This window comes from Amblyomma mixtum, chromosome 8, assembly GCF_055824585.1.
Source record: "Amblyomma mixtum isolate Tamu chromosome 8, ASM5582458v1, whole genome shotgun sequence".
NCBI classification, from domain to species: Eukaryota; Metazoa; Arthropoda; class Arachnida; order Ixodida; family Ixodidae; genus Amblyomma; species Amblyomma mixtum.
Genome location: NC_143019.1, coordinates 76,873,164 through 76,888,735, shown reverse-complemented (window position 1 = coordinate 76,888,735; position 15,572 = coordinate 76,873,164). Strand labels below are relative to the sequence as shown.

The following is a 15,572-nucleotide window of genomic DNA, read 5'->3' as shown; positions in this document are numbered from 1 at the left end:
AGTCCACCATACGCGGTATATTCCATCTGCGCACTTTTTTTACAGGAATCCAGGCCCCTCCTGTTCATCTTTTTTGTTTCCTTTAGTAACTTTTTTTAAAAATACGTTCCTCATGTATTCATGTCTTTAATTAAAAGTGCATGCTACATTCAACTTCGACAAACGCATTACAGCACTACTCGACAACAACGTAGGTCGTCCAGCATCATCGTCACCATCATCAATACGAACTCCATAACAATCATGATTTCAATCTTTATTCACCTATAAAAGACTACTGTAGTGCATAATACAGGAGTGCAGTAACTTAAAGAGAGATAATGCTTCTATTAAATAAAACAATTAAACAATTATTGCATGGCTGTGACGATACGCGCTGACAGAGCCGTAGGCTGCAGACAAGCAAGCTAGTTCTGAAGTCAAACTGCATATTGGGCAAACTTGTGTCCGCGTACAGAACAAGGTTGTGCCATCGCGACAGCAGCAAGTATACTCGGTGTGTGTGTGTCTAGGTCAAATTGCACATCTCACGAAAACACCGCCTAAAACATCGAGAACAACGTATATGTGGAAGAACGTCTCACGTGTGCAGAGGGTCATTCTGAAGTGACCTGTTCGCGTGTCGCGTAGTAGCCAACGGTGATAAACAACGATAGTAAAAGCCACACATAGCAAAGCTTGCAACGATATTTCTGGCAATGAATGACACGCTACAGACAAAATATTCAAAAGTCAGTATTTTTTATTTCATGTCAGGCCACACTAAGTTGGCAGTGCATATTAAGTGCTTCTTAAGCGTATGTGCACTCTTCATTCCCTCATATTGTTGGGTAGGTTAGCGCCAGCGGGAACCAAAGGTGGACCGTGGTATGGCGGCTCATGACGGGAAGGTGCTTTGGATTCTCTGCAGTGGTCGTTATAACGCTTCGGAAACCATCGCCGCCAGTTTTGACTAACGGTAACTCTTCCATTTTTTATAAATTCACTGATGCGCCCATTTACGTGAGTGGAGCATTCCCTTTGTGGGAAATGTCCCGCTCCTTCGTAGTAAACCAGCTGTGAGCTCATTAGCCATTCTTGATTGTACCTAGCCACGCGTGACGTGATAAATTCGTCGCGTTCTCCCCACAGTATCAGTGTGGAGACGTTTATCTTGCGATAGTTTAGCTTGCTGAACTGGTTGCTGTCGTTGTTGAAGGCCCGATAGTAGTCTATAGTTCCTGTGAGCGCTCCTGAAAGTAGAAAAAAGTTTATTTAGTCCTTGACCTTTGCTTATACCGCTATTATAGGTTATCGTCCGTATATTTATTCTCTACTAATAAAACAGTATTGCTGAAACATTTAGAAACATTGAAAAATGTAAAAGAAAAGCAAAAATATATGTTCGATATGCCATCCACCAATACCGCCCCATTAACAGTACTACTTAAATAACTAATGGACAAAACAATTAGTATTGCCTACGATCATCACATTCACTGGAAAGCACATTCATTTTCATTTGGCAATTAATTTCTCATAAAAAACATATTTCACCACGTTGAGTGATTAATGGAGTATAAAAAGAATCCTTTAAAGTGCTTGGCAGACTTTCGACTCCCATTTCGTAAATGGCAGCAGAATATCAGGTACAATGTCAACCATATTTCTCACTTGTTGCTTCTTATGCTACAAGATACAAATCACATCAATGACATTCTTATTTGTTTACACATGAAGAGCAACGATTGGTGAAGTTAATGCACGTTTCAAGGAGAAAAAAATGATCATGCAAGTCAATCACACTTCTCCATTCATAACACAAAAAATCTTGCGCCGAGTTGTATTTATAGTTTAAGGTCGTGGTTTTAGACTATGTCGAAGACATATAAGTACTTAGACAACTAGAACATTGCAGTTTCGCTGCCACAGTTGATGACGACTGCTATGTTAATTTACCGAAGGACAAGTATCATACCGTGTTCGTTTTGATTAGTCAATTGTGGTAAACTGGCAATGTTTACACCCAAAAAGTAGCTCATGATTTTCAGTATATATGTGTCTTTATTAAAACTGCCTGTACTGAAGCTTATTGTTGCTTATTAAATGGTGCTGAAATTTTGTTTTGGAGCATAAAAATATATCAAGGTATGCACCTCGTATGCAGCTCCAATTATGATACTACAGTAATTTGTTCAGAGAAGGAACGGCGGTTTGTACAAAACTGCTCACTCTTGATACCAGCGTATAGATTTTGATGTCCTATGACACATGTTAGTTTTCAAGATCCTGTCGATATGAAAGTTGGATTATGTCTTTGACATAAAAATTTAGCCAATGATCTCGAAACTGTCCGCAATCTCGAATATCTTCGAATTCTGAGTCATTTCCTAGTTATTCATGATATTGTTATGGGTGCGAAAAAACTGAATTTTCTCTGCCATATTTTTAAGGCGCTCGTTTATAGTGAGATAGTTAATGCTAAGGTTTTCCAGTAAAGAAATCGCCGTAATGGCGAACAATGAAGCCGCTGGTATTACCTGCATGGCTACACGGGAAAATGCATTGTGGCACAAAATTAACGGTGTTATATCTGGTCAGAAAATCGCCGCAATAGCGAACAACGAAGATGCTGGTATTACCCGCATGGCTTACATGAAAATGCATTGTGGCACGAAACGAGCGGTGTTATATCGATATTAGCATAATTTTCTTTCGTTGAATCCCCAGTGTAACGTTTGTGACCACAATGAATATCTGTGCCTTTTAGCAGCAATCTGGTTTCGAGAAACCTGATGGCAATATTTGTGGACACAATCCAAAAGCTACGCGGGAACAGTCGGGAGCACAAATATAATTACTTTGTCCAAAAAATGACTGTTGCACCTTTTTCTTTTTCGCAGCCAGGCTCTTCTACTGTACTCGAGTTGCAAGGCGCCGCAAGGAATCCATAATCTCGCTTTCTGGAACATATCTTCTTAAAAGTCTAATTTCATATTGCTTTCAGTGATAACTTTGAGAAGGGAGAACGCTATGCACGCATTAATTTTTGCTTGATGGACAAGCATTTTTTTATTTTCCGGCGTGGTACTCATTTCAACAACGTGCTCCACTTATGTCTCATGAGGGTTGTAATCATTGACACAGTGACACGTTATTGTTCATCTCTCCTACCTCAAATTTATTTAGCTGAACGCCATTCAATAAAACCTTACCATGCTGCTTTTCTACATTGATTCAGAACGGAGAGTGCACAACGCAGTCCTTACAGCAAAACTGGTATTGTGGTTGATTACCTTGAAAACTGATTAAATTGTGGCATATAACACGTGTGTCTGAGGCTTTTGCAAGTACGCACCCACAGACAAAGAAAGAAGACAGCAGCGCTGTGGTTGCATGCTTTGGCGCTGCTCCTTTTTGTAGGTTAAAAATGCACCAACTAGCCCAAAAATAAGTTTTATCGCGGCTTTTGCAATTCTTCACCATCTACGGAACGTACAGTGGTAACGAAGACTGTCGTGGAGCATCACAATTAGCAGCAATGCTGCGGCGCGGTAGCGAGTGTGCATTTTCCTTGGTGCCCTGTTTTGTGACTCCACGTTCTTGAGACGGCATACGTTGCTCGTCGTGCCTGGGCGAACCATGCACTGTGCACAAAAGCACACTACACCAATAAAGATAAGCTACTATTTGAAATAAACAGCTGATTGAGAAGCCAGTATGGAGCCGGATAAGTTTCAAGAAATCTATGTTACACCATAGAGGGACACAGGCTAGAGATTCCGGACGCAAAGTTGTCTCGACCCTATCCATCCCGACTTGAGCACTGCTCACACACCTCGAAATATTTACTCCGGCTGAAGCCAGCGCGGACAGGCGTTGTCTGTTCATCGTATTGAAATTCGGAAGGGTGGTAAAAACATACGAGGCGATTTGCAACGCAATGGCTTACTCAGAAGGGCCCTTACCTAATTGCGAAAGAAAATGTTCACGGAACAAAGTAACAAGCGCCGTCTCTAAAACAAGGCGTCGTCGCATCGTTCTCGGGCTGAAGAATGCGGTAGCAAAGATGGACAGAGAATTTAATAATCGTCAAACAAATATCTCCCTCCGTCACTCAGAGTTCAACTGAGAGGTGATGGCTTCGCCTTGTGACCCTGGATTTTACAGCAATTCTGGACTGTCTGACGATGACTACTATAATACAAGGACTGAAAATTAACCGCTTCGACAGAATTGAGCATCTGGTTGGGTATAAAAAGGTTAGGTATAAATAGCTTACAGCTAACTCTAAGTTATCCATAACTTATAGTAAACTATAAGTAAATTAAAAACAGCCCGGCACCGTGGCTCACCGCAATAGACCCCAGGTCGACGCCCATATTCCTCTGGCGCCTTTCACAACGCCACACTCCGTCTTTCCTTCACAACAGGTACTTAAACGCGCTAGCCAAAAGCCCCCTTTCACTCATGGAGGAGGAGCCGCACCGGCTCCGAAACGTCGGTATTTTTAAATTAAATAACTTTTGGTTGAAGATGGTTCGCAGTTTACTTTTGCATAACACAAAGAGAACATACCTGGCTGCGAGTAGACATACTTGTGGGCATACTCCTCTCTCTGGGTAAATCCTTTGTGCACTTTGTCGAAGAACTTCAAATCCTTCATGATTAAGTACTGCTCAGGAATTGTGGGCCGTCGGAAGGGAAGCTGGTACCTGAACAAATTACAAGTCTTTACAAGCAGAAGACCTATTTGACCTAGCTGAATCAACATGAATAACATTTTTGTTTTTTCTTATAAAACACATAATTAAACTTCCTCTTTGTAATTTTGACGAAAACAACATGAGCGCACAAGAAGGCGGGAACATGATAGAGACACACGACAAAGCGCGAACTTGGGACTGAATTTTATTGATGACACCGAAGTGAACCGAAATACTGAAATACCGAAGCGGGCCGAGCAACGAAACAAAGAGAGTCCCGTATGTGTCTTTCTTATGTCCCTGTCTTCACGTTTTCTTCAAAGTTATGAGCAAGCAGCTAGCCCATAAAGCAGCCTTGTTGATCCTCGGTTTCGTTTTTGACTGCGCTTTTTCAGTGGCTGTATAAGCCCCCATTTGTTTTGGCTTCTCATCAAGTGACATTTCTAATTTTTGCTATAATTGCTTTGCGATTTCATTACATTTTTGTAAGTTTATGTGATTCTTTCAAAAATTACAGAATGCTAAGTATCCTTTTTCACACGTTTTGGCGAAATAAATTTTTACCTTAGCGGCACCTGGTCTAGTTGCGTTGTCCCTTTCCTTGCCTATGCTGCAGGTGCCTATATTCATACTGCAATTTATCTGTAGCAAATTTGGCAGCTCAGCGCCAATCCAAACTAAAACTGGCTACGTATCTTTCGAGTTATGCAAAAGCATTTTCAGGGTTGCTACAAATGCACTTGCAGACCACAAGCTAGAGAAGAGAAAGTTCAGAATTTTTTAAAATGTTTTCTTCAGTATACGCTGACGCTTACTGCAAACCTCCACTCAAATTTTTCAGTCTGTTTCATCTTGATTTTCTAAGAGGAACAAACGAGTTAACTGATTCCTATGCGGAAAAAATAAAAAAATATTGCACCTTAGCCGCTTTAGATCAGTATATCATAGAGTGTAAGAAAGTTCACAACAGCCTTACGAAGCTTCGGTAAAGCTTGAGTGTGCGGGACATACAGCATTTTTTCTAATAAGCAAGGCCAGATTTATGAAATTCAGGCGCAGTAAGCTTCATGCATTTGATTTAAATCTCGTCCAGGCAAAATCAGTCGGATACAGAACACTGCTGCTACAGAGTAAACTCCAAACAAAGACATTGCTTATGCACAGTATGCGATGGTTTGGTAGCTGCGGAGTTTTAAACATTTTACTCGTTATATTGGCCTTGAACAAATGTATATACTTTAGGGGAAGAAATATGTACTAAAACAAGAAGCGCTGTCCGAGGGCCCATGCATTCGTTGCCGAAGGATATCATGCAACTTTTAATATTTTACTCCGTTAATATCCGATCCAGCGCAGCGACATCCCCTTTTATTTCTGCTTATTGGAGTGGGTTGCTACAGACTAAATTTACGCTTAGCGACTGTACCACTTCCACTCTACCTAGATGCACCCATGTCGCAATAGTGTAAGCAGGGAAAGCCGCAAGATGTAAACAGTGGATATAAGACCGCACGGGTTCGGACTCACCAGGACATCCTCATTTGCCTCACACTGCGGAACAGCTGCTTCAGAAAAGCCTTTGGGTGCATCCCGTTGATGATGACCATCTGGTCAATCATCGTCTCGTAATAAGTCGCGAAGCATAAGCTGATCATGCCACCCCAGTCGTGCCCCACAAGCACAACCTTCCTCGTGTGGTTGGGGTCTGCATTGGAAGAAAAATGAAATTATTTGAGGTGCGAAAAACAAGTTAAATCCTTTCAACAAACGGACACAATGTCTTGGTATTGTAAACTGCACATTGTTTCATCAGCAATTACCTTTCTTGTTTGAAAAACTATTTATTTATCTGTTTATCTGTTTATTTATTTATTTATTACCTTATACTTTAGAGATACTGCTACCTTTGAATGGCAATGGAAACGGAGGGCCAAAGCAGTAAAGCTTTGGCCCGGACAGGCGAAATTAATGGCGACTAGGCAGGCAATTCAGTTCTGCAGCGTGTGAGCACGTTGACATGTACGGGGTTACTCTCGTGTGTATGCCTTCCCATTATGAGTTGTCACCAGATGCAAGGATTTATATTTCAACCTTAGGGCTATATCTAAGTTTCTCTGGACATTCTGGCTATGGATTGCGCTTTCATGCGCAATCCATGCGTCTGCCAACACGGCGCCGCCAAGCCTGAGTCGCTTTAGGAAGTTAAACCCTATAAAACCAAACCAAATGCAATTACATCGGCCGATCGAAAACAATTTGGACTCATCTAGAATGACTTCTTCGTAAAAACTTTGCTTTAGCGACAGAGAAGTAACCGCCGTTTTTAAAACGAGTTTCATCAGTGTCACGCTATCGAATATTTTTCCCCAACTGTGCTGTCCTATGATATTCGCGTGTACAGTGGTGAGTAAAAATATCAGCCCATGTGACCGGTCACCGAAACGGCACAATGGCAACGTGCGGCGCTCCAGTTTAAAAACACGCCGATAACGGGAGTGCCAGGTAGGTCCGGCCCTTTATTAATCGGTCCACAATGTGGTGACTAAATTCCACCGCCCGTGTGTAGTGCTCCTGAAGAAACAAAAGCAACTGCGCTAAAAAAAAAAAAAGGTCAAGCCGAGACTTGAACCACTATCCTGGTGTCGCGAGCTGGGCGATGCCCATTCAATACTGGACAACTTTTCTTTATTGCATTGAAATAGCTCCGAAATAAAGAAAAAAGGTGCTCGGTGTTCGATGGGTAGCGCCCCCGGATCGCGACCTAAGGGGTAGTGGGTCAAGGCGGGTGAACCCACCATTCGACGTGGTTAAAGGAGGGCCTTCTGTATCTTGTCGTAAATAAAATAAATAAGTAAATGAAATGAAGAACAGTGTCCGCGTCAGTGAAATGACATGCGAAGATGACCCTAAGTGGCTGAAGGGCGCCAGTAACGCAATCGCGTAACACCCTTAAGGCAGGGCTTGGGTGTGCCCAGCATATTTTCCTTGGGATCGAATGCCGAAATTAATTGTGTGAATTACTTTGGCTGCGATTAGCGAATTTTTTGAGGGACAAAAGGTTAGAGATTGCGTCACACAAAGAGCCAGCAAATGCAGGATAATTTTACGAAGTTTATCAACCACCCGGAAGTAAAAATTACCTCATTGTCTACATGGATAGAGTAGTGAAGGTGCATGCAAGTACTTCCCACCCGGTTGCTACATGAGTTAACACGATGCCTTTAGACTGAGTGCGTGCTTCAGTGATCGACGTAAAGCACAACGCGCAGTTCTCAAGATTCCCCACACTTAGCATGCACATAGTCAGTACTTGAGGTGCCTTCCTCTGTGTATATATATTGCCAGACCCCAGATTTACGTGTGGGAAATACTCGGCAAAGTCCTGCTTTCGTACTGCAGTTTCATGCCCCACATACTCGCGTCTTTCCAGAGCCTTTCTGTAGCGAGTACTTACTTAGTTCATCAAGCAGTCCTTTCACGTCTTGAATAAGCTTCGGCATAAGGTACTCGGCAGTATCAGTTGGCCTCGTGGTGTTACCGTAGCCGCGCAAATCTGGTGCCACAACACTGTGAAAGGGGTGAATGAACCAGATTTTGTGAGCTAGAAAATGAGCCCGGAATATGGATCGAGATTTCCGAACATAATGTAAGTGTAGATGTTAAGTACTGGAACCATAACCACACCTTTCTTCTGTGGAGCAAAGCCTACTACATAAGCTGCCATATATTAGGTCAATACGCTTGAGCTGCAGTCCATGCAAATACCGCGCTCTCTAGTCACCTGTATCAGTTTCTCTATGGCTTTGTCCCACTGTACTGTTATCCTCCTCCACATGCGTTCAGCAACAAACTAGAGATATGCCAATTTCACATCCCCTCCTCACTTAAATGTCTATTTCTTGGCGCTTAGTGGGCGAGCAGTCGATATCAACATCCGTACCTAACTTGCATTGAGACCGGGAATGTTAAGTTTAATTGGGTGAAACTGTTTCAATGTAGAATAAACAATTAAATTAATTAGATATTTTCTTACGCGCCTTTCTCGGTAAGTCATTCTGACAACAACAGCGGATCTCCGAAGTGTTGCACACTTCTGGTTGTTTAGTACGCGGCCGAGCATGCTCTCTAAGCACTGTTGTCCACCTCAATGCACTCGGTATCACTTAATAGATAGATAGTCAGGTACCGAGCCATTGGACGTAAGAAAACACCCTCTCGGTATTAGCGTGTTCTGCGCTTTTCTCAAGGCGCAGAAGGGACTTAACTCCTTTTTAGTGACGCTGAGACTCAGGCGAATGGAACACATTGAGCCGTTAAAAAAATTCCTTCTTTTCCAATACTCATCGACATCATTTCCATCATAATTACCATTAGTCGGGTTATATGCACTGCAGGACATTTTTTCCTATTTATTTACAATTAAATTTATCGTCTCCAGTCGTGGAGCCAGTTTTCTACCTAGTAAACTTCCTAAACTTCCTAAATGCTACTCTGCTCATCTGGCATATATTTTTCTACTCATACAACCTCCACTTTTTCGCCACGACAGGCTACAGGTCATTTTGTTCTCCACAGTACATGTCCTTCAGAAGTACATTTCTCCTCATTGTTTCCTACTTGTAGCGTAATTGTAAAGAAGCCTAAGATGTGAATGTGGCGGCGCTGCGCACCAGCTACTACAGATGGGTTTGGCAAGCTAAGCTTTTCCCTCTTTTCATGTTGCTTCCTCCCTACTCAGGTAACTCGATAATAGGACAGCCTAGAGCTCTGGCACCAACTCAAGTGGTGGTCTAACGTAAGGGTCACTGCGTGCTCTACCTCACAGTCAATACCACTGTTACGGTTTTTGCCAGAGGCGTGTATACCACAGGCCAGTTCAAGTTGTTTATTTACATCATACATATGGATAGGTCCGGGTAAAAAGTGATCGGAGGTCGCTTTAGCGACTCCCTGACCGTATGTCATGTTTTCTGCTGAGGGTCGAGGTGGAACTACTTTCTCGGTTCTGGATCATCAGAGGTCTAGACAGTGAAGAACAGAACCTGCCTCTTGTCGTAGAGCCGCGGATGTACAGCAAGGTACCTGCGGTACCTGTGGTACAGCTGATACGGGCCCGCGCGGTTTTGAACACCAGTGCTCTGCCTTGTGAAATTTAACTGATCGACCCTGATCACTTTCTTCAATATTGCCATGTAAAATTGCATAAATATGGTCATTACTATGTCTTGCGTTTGCATGGATGCCACCAATATCTGCAGATAACCTTCATTACTTCTTCAGGTGTTTAGTGTATTTGAGAATTTCATTTACAAATCAGAGCCTGGCGCTGCCGCTGCGCCATCTATGCAACACAGGCGTCCCGAACTGGTTCTTTGTACTTGCTATTTACGTCCGCTTCATGCAGCTGCCAGCACTATAAATTTATGTTCTTGTCATAGGTACTACACGTAAGTTACAAAATCTCCAAGTACTTGCATGAAATTCGATGTTGTGGAGGTTTGTACGTTTTCTTTCAAGCAAGTTATTCTACGTTTCAGGGCAACAGTGTTTTTGTCATAAAACATGTATAAGCCAACAAAACGTTATCTGCTGTGAACGCACCAGAATTCTTTGCTGAGCTCCGGTATCTGCCGATTCCAGATGAACCAGAAGTCTAGGAACCCGTGCAGAAAAAGCAGCATAGTACGTTGGTCGTTTTCGTTGCAGCCTTTCGTAACGTAATGAAATGTAATATTCTGGAAGAAAAAAGTAAGTAAACTAAGTGCGCAAAAAAACTTTTTGGGGTTTCATAAATATACGCAAACAGCGAGAAGTTCGCTTGTTTTCCTCAGGAACCAGGCTAATTAGCTTGTTTCGAGTCGTATATTTTCTGCCAATCTTAAAAATAGCTGACTCGACTAGCACGACTGGCAGAAGAATTAGCTGATAGCAAGCTGTAAAGCGCGCACACAAGACAAATGCAAGTAAATTAGTTTCTATTCGTCCACGCTCTTGAATGAGTATTGGTTCTTCTGTTCTTTTTTTTTCGGTTAGAGCACGTTCACACCAATACACTGTGGGTATACTGAAACTTTCAATTCTACGAGCAAGTAATTTATTTACTGAAAAGTCGTTTAAAGTTAATCTACAAATATAAGCTCTAGCTGGTGGCTGAGCGAAAGCCGACACTGCGCGAAAAAAAAGGTTGAAATTGGGTAAAAAGTAAGCACCAATGTTGCTTGAACCGAAGGTGCAGTGGCAGAGCGATCAGTAATTCGACGAGTATGTTTTTTTTTTCTAATATGTGTTAAAAAGCACTGCATGAGCCATCCTTTCGGTTTCTCGTAAATCACTTACGGACACATTCACGTATTTGTGGTCTCCGTATTCCTTGCTGTAGAATTCATCCGGTACTGTGCGGTTCTTCGGAACGAGAATAGACTCGCCGTGGAAGTAAATGCTCGTCTTGACGTATGTTTGCATCCAGAGTCCCATGCTGACTGAGATGGCGAAGAATATTCCTTGTCCAATAATCGGTGGCACCATTTTGACAGTCTTTTTTTTTTTCAGTAGAGCCTGAAAAGTGCAGGACATGAGGACAGCGCTTTTGCACAGTATTGTTAATGGAAAAGTTCAGTTAATATGCACATGATTCCAAGATATGCGTACGTTATTTCCGTTGGAGTGCAGTCAGCTTAGTGCGATGAGACATTTACACCTAAAAAATCGGCATAAAAGCTTTCCTACCTACAAGGCAAGAGCTTTGCAAGGAAAAAGCGTTGGTAACTCTAGGAGTGCGATTTCGATTGGCTACTTCTAGAGTGGGTGCCTTCACCTATTCCCTTCACCTTTGCTATTTCCTTCTGAAACCGGCCAAGCGTTTTGCCAACCTCGTGAGATTATAGCAGGTGGTTCTTTCTTTCCTTGCATTCTTATAATCGAACTGAAGCTGTGGCGACACTGTCAAACATTGGCAGCATGGAAACCTAGATTTCAGCAGATTATATAGAACTGCACTCTATTTGACTGTACTCCACAGATTATTCTATGAGAACGTAACATTCGTTTTACGCAGCTAAACTGTCTATCCACAAGTAATAACCACAGACCATGATCTTTTCAGGCCTTGGTCTATCCCAATAGCATTGTAATAGAATACAGTAAGTGGGTCGGCCGCGGTCTCTCTGCTTGACCAGGGGTAGCGGAGAAGCTCCGGCTTTTCCTGCTAAAGGAGAGCCGGAACTTCAAACTTTGTGTGTAGTAACACTGCAGGTGCGCATCTGCTATTTCTCTATTTCTTGCGAACTTTAAGGGCGGTAAACAGCCATATAAATATTCTAAAAATTGTTTCGTTTGCCGCTTTTGTTTTATTTTATTCGAGAACGCACTCAAGATGGTAATCCATATAATATGGCAGCTCGAGCGTGTTGTTCATGGCGTCCATAATGCATCGTGCATGCAGTACTGGTCGTGTCGGCTCATCAACAGAAGATTCCAAAAGAGTGGCCATCTGGGTCATTTGGTACATGATCTTGAACAAATAAACGAGTCAAACGACAAAGGACAGAGGAGAGACTTCCAGCCTCAGTGTGTGCCTCCCCTCTCCGCTGTCCTTTGTCTTCTGACTGGTGTATTTATTGAAGACCGTGTACCAACTGACCCATATCGCCACTCTTCTGCAAGGCATTTCTTATTCGCTGGGTATATTTTTAAGAAAGTTCAGTGCCTTAATTCTGTGGAATGACGCCGAATTGGTCGTGTCATGGAATCATTAGACTTCACAAAATAAGTCATTTCGAAAACGCTGGGACTCTTGTTTCTCCAAAATAGTATTTGTCTGCTGTTCACGACTGTGCCTCTTCCACTTCAAGAGCAATATCAAGAGCATCAAGGGGGAGAAAAATACAAAACTCGTTCATTGGTTCCCTGTAGTGTGAAAAAACGAGTTGGGCGACTCGAACATTAGCATTTAAGAGATAGCGGATCTAATTGTGTGCTTTTTCTATTCTCAACATTCGCTCCACTCAGAAAAGCTTTTTTTTTTTCAAGTAACACCACCAGTGTGCTCCATACATCGTCTTCTCAGTAGACAATGGATTTCGGGAAAATATTAGTAGCGTCGCCTCCAGTAACCTGCTGTGGCCACTTCGCGCCACTTCGAGCATCAAACAGCCTGGAATGCCGGATGAGACAGTCAGAAGCTTGTCGCGACAAGTAAAATCCGGACGCTTCAGCCCAAAAACCTTAACGAGAGACTTAACGAGCGCTCAGATTTCACTCGCGGCGTAGCTCAGTGATTTACGCGTTCATGGTACAGCTTTGTTGTTGCTGGTATGCACGCGAAGCGGCGCGCTTTTAGTGCCCTCGTTAAATAAAATAGCTGCTTTCCCTCTAATTCTTCCGAAGCTACTTAGGTCACATTGTGCGCTAATCGTCGTCCTATATTATTCTTACCAAAGGGGACCCTGAAACATCTCACTGTGGATCAAGCAAAGCACCCCACAGTCTGTAGGGCACGCTAAAAGCGATTCCGTCCCGAAAGTTGTTCCTCAATTAGCGGCAAAAACGGAGAAATTGTAAGTGCTTTTGCTGTTCCTTCTGTTTCAGTTTGTCTTCTTCATCTTCCCTCGTATATGGTAGTGACAGCGCTACTTTGACATGAGAGGGAGCAGAGCCTCCGTCTTCCTATCTCTAGCTGCTCCCGGAAGCGATAGATGATCCCTCTCAACGCCTCCATGTGATATGTGTTGCCCATGCAAGCCTTCCCAACTTAAGCAACTATTATTAATTGTAATTCCAGTAACTATCCCTAATACCTGTCTTAAGCAGCGCCAACGGCAGAGTTCGGTGCGTGGACCGGCGTGCCCTCTGAAACGTTGGAATGGCGGCAACAGTGCGATAAAACAATGGGTGGAAGCCGTACATTCAGTTTTCTCTCGGTCGTGCTATGTTTATGTTATGTAAAAACACCCCTTGTGGTCTAAATAATCCCCAGCCATCCTTTACGCGTCCATCTTTACCTCCTATGCCATCATTTCCCTCAGAGCGTGGTGCGGGCGTTTCCACTGAGCAAGGTAGTCTTTACTGCACCTTTACTTTACCAGTAAAACATTTTCCATACAACATTTCCCACCGCAGGTTCTTGTAAAGCGGCCAACACGTTCACGGCATCAGCTATCCACTGAATGTATTCCTTTGCCATGCTTCAGAGGAATTATATGACCTTTGAAGTGTGAGAGGCGATATACCTAAAGCTTGAATACACCTATAGCTGATATATACCTAAAAAGTACCAAAGTAAATTTTTAAGCCGAAGGAAAACGCACCGCAATAAAAACGTATATGAGAGCAATTAGATACTCACCTACACAACTTCTCCTTCTCTGTAGTAGGAAGGCTGTGCATTCGTCCTCGAAGCAAGCTCTTATATGTGGCTCGAAATATGAGGCCCTTACGTGCACGATGACTGATTTCCCGAGAAGTGACAGTTTTCAAGAATTCTGGGATTAAAGACGTGACACTTCTGCTGAAGGGAACCTGAAGGGACTCGTTTGATGTTTATAGTGTTGTATGTTCAGATAATGACACCAGCCTGGCCTCACAATAGCAGACCTTTTTCCGAAAACTGTGCTGACGTGATGACGAAAAAGAAGTGCCCCCGCAGCGCTAAAGGTCCAACTCTTTTCTGATTGTTTGACGTCAATGAAGGACGCTCGTTATTTCTGACCACCTCACGTCACACATTGTGTCGCAGTTTTTCTATAATTAGAAAGACAAATATAAGTTTCTGTCTCACAAGCAGAATTTCGTTCCTCGAAGGAAATAAACAATTCTAAGCCACTGACTCAAATTTCTCCTGGCTTTCTAGGGTTGTTTTTTGGGCACTTATACCAACAAACATTTGGGCGGCTATTCGTAGCATAGCTGGCAATTCTGTCTTTTGTATAAATTTTTGCTTGCCTAAAAGTAGTCTTCACAACTTTATTTGGTCTCTAGACCGCTAGGCATTGTTCGAAGATACCGGCCAATCACCGAATCGCGAAGGTTCAAAGACTGGCTACAAGCTCCTATGCCATTTCGGTTCTTGATCCTCGTTACTATAACTTTCTTCTTGCAGCAAATTGGAAAATACCTGCATTTCTACCTGCGATACATTAAATTAACTACTTCTGTAGCCTTTGCTCTACGTGGGAAGAAGAGTGAAAGCGAAAATGTGGGATTTCGCCAGCTACTAGTACTTGTGTGTGTTAACGCTTTCTTTTCAGCATTCGACTATTTGTTTTAGCGCGGTTGAGCAGCTAGAAATGTTGGCCGTTATTGCTACCTGTGGCAACATGTCAAAATAAAAAGTTCAACCTTGTTTTAACCACAATGCATTTCTTAGCGGAAGCAAAGAAAACAAGCACGTAAATGACTAGCATGATATCCTAACTGATTTCGATACGAAAGAACAGCACACGTCAAAACAGCATGCGCCAAAACAGAGCGCAAAAAAACTGCACAGTGGCAAAACAGCGCAGTGGAAAAACAGAAAGCGACAAAACAGCACAGCGACAGAACAGCACATGGAAAAAACAGCATGGCGACAAAACAGCGCAGTGAAAAAAACGGCACAACAAAACAGCACAGCGGAGAACAGTGCTGCGCTGCTGGAGGGGTGAACTATCATAACCATAACCGCTGGTTTATCAAGAAACAAGACAGGCTCATTGCTTGAGAAACAGCGTTGCTCGAAAGGTGGGTGTTGCAGAACAGTGGTTATGTATTCCTTATAAAAAAAATCTGGGCAACTGAGAGATTCAAATTCCAATTTAAATTTTCTTTATTTCAGCAAATTTTCTTTATTTCAGCATTGTTTACATCGATACTGGGGGCCGCACACTAAAAGCCACACAAACGGCTTGACGA

The 15,572-nt window shown here is 42.7% G+C and overlaps 1 protein-coding gene across 1 annotated transcript; it reads right to left on the bottom strand.

Moving 5' to 3' along the window:
• Positions 1-765: 765 nt before the first annotated feature.
• On the bottom strand, positions 766-11,234 carry LOC149333074 (epoxide hydrolase 4-like). Its single transcript, XM_089555976.1, has 6 exons — positions 11,022-11,234; positions 10,287-10,420; positions 8,140-8,252; positions 6,213-6,390; positions 4,558-4,694; positions 766-1,232 (listed from the first exon to the last, which is right to left on the bottom strand). Exons 1-6 carry the CDS (start codon positions 11,208-11,210, stop codon positions 811-813), a joined length of 1,173 nt encoding a protein of 390 aa, XP_089412102.1. The 5' UTR covers positions 11,211-11,234; the 3' UTR covers positions 766-810.
• Between the last annotated feature and the right edge of the window lie 4,338 nt (positions 11,235-15,572).

Excerpts from the sequence above, each read along its gene's own strand:
- LOC149333074 (XM_089555976.1), bottom strand. The coding sequence starts at position 11,210 with ATGGTGCCACCGATTATTGGACAAGGAATATTCTTCGCCATCTCAGTC. Across the intron at positions 10,421-11,021 it reads ACAAATACGTGAATGTGTCC|AATATTACATTTCATTACGT; the intron begins GTAAGTGATTTA and ends TTTTTCTTCCAG. Across the intron at positions 6,391-8,139 it reads AGGACTGCTTGATGAACTAA|ACCCCAACCACACGAGGAAG; the intron begins GTAAGTACTCGC and ends CTTCCAATGCAG.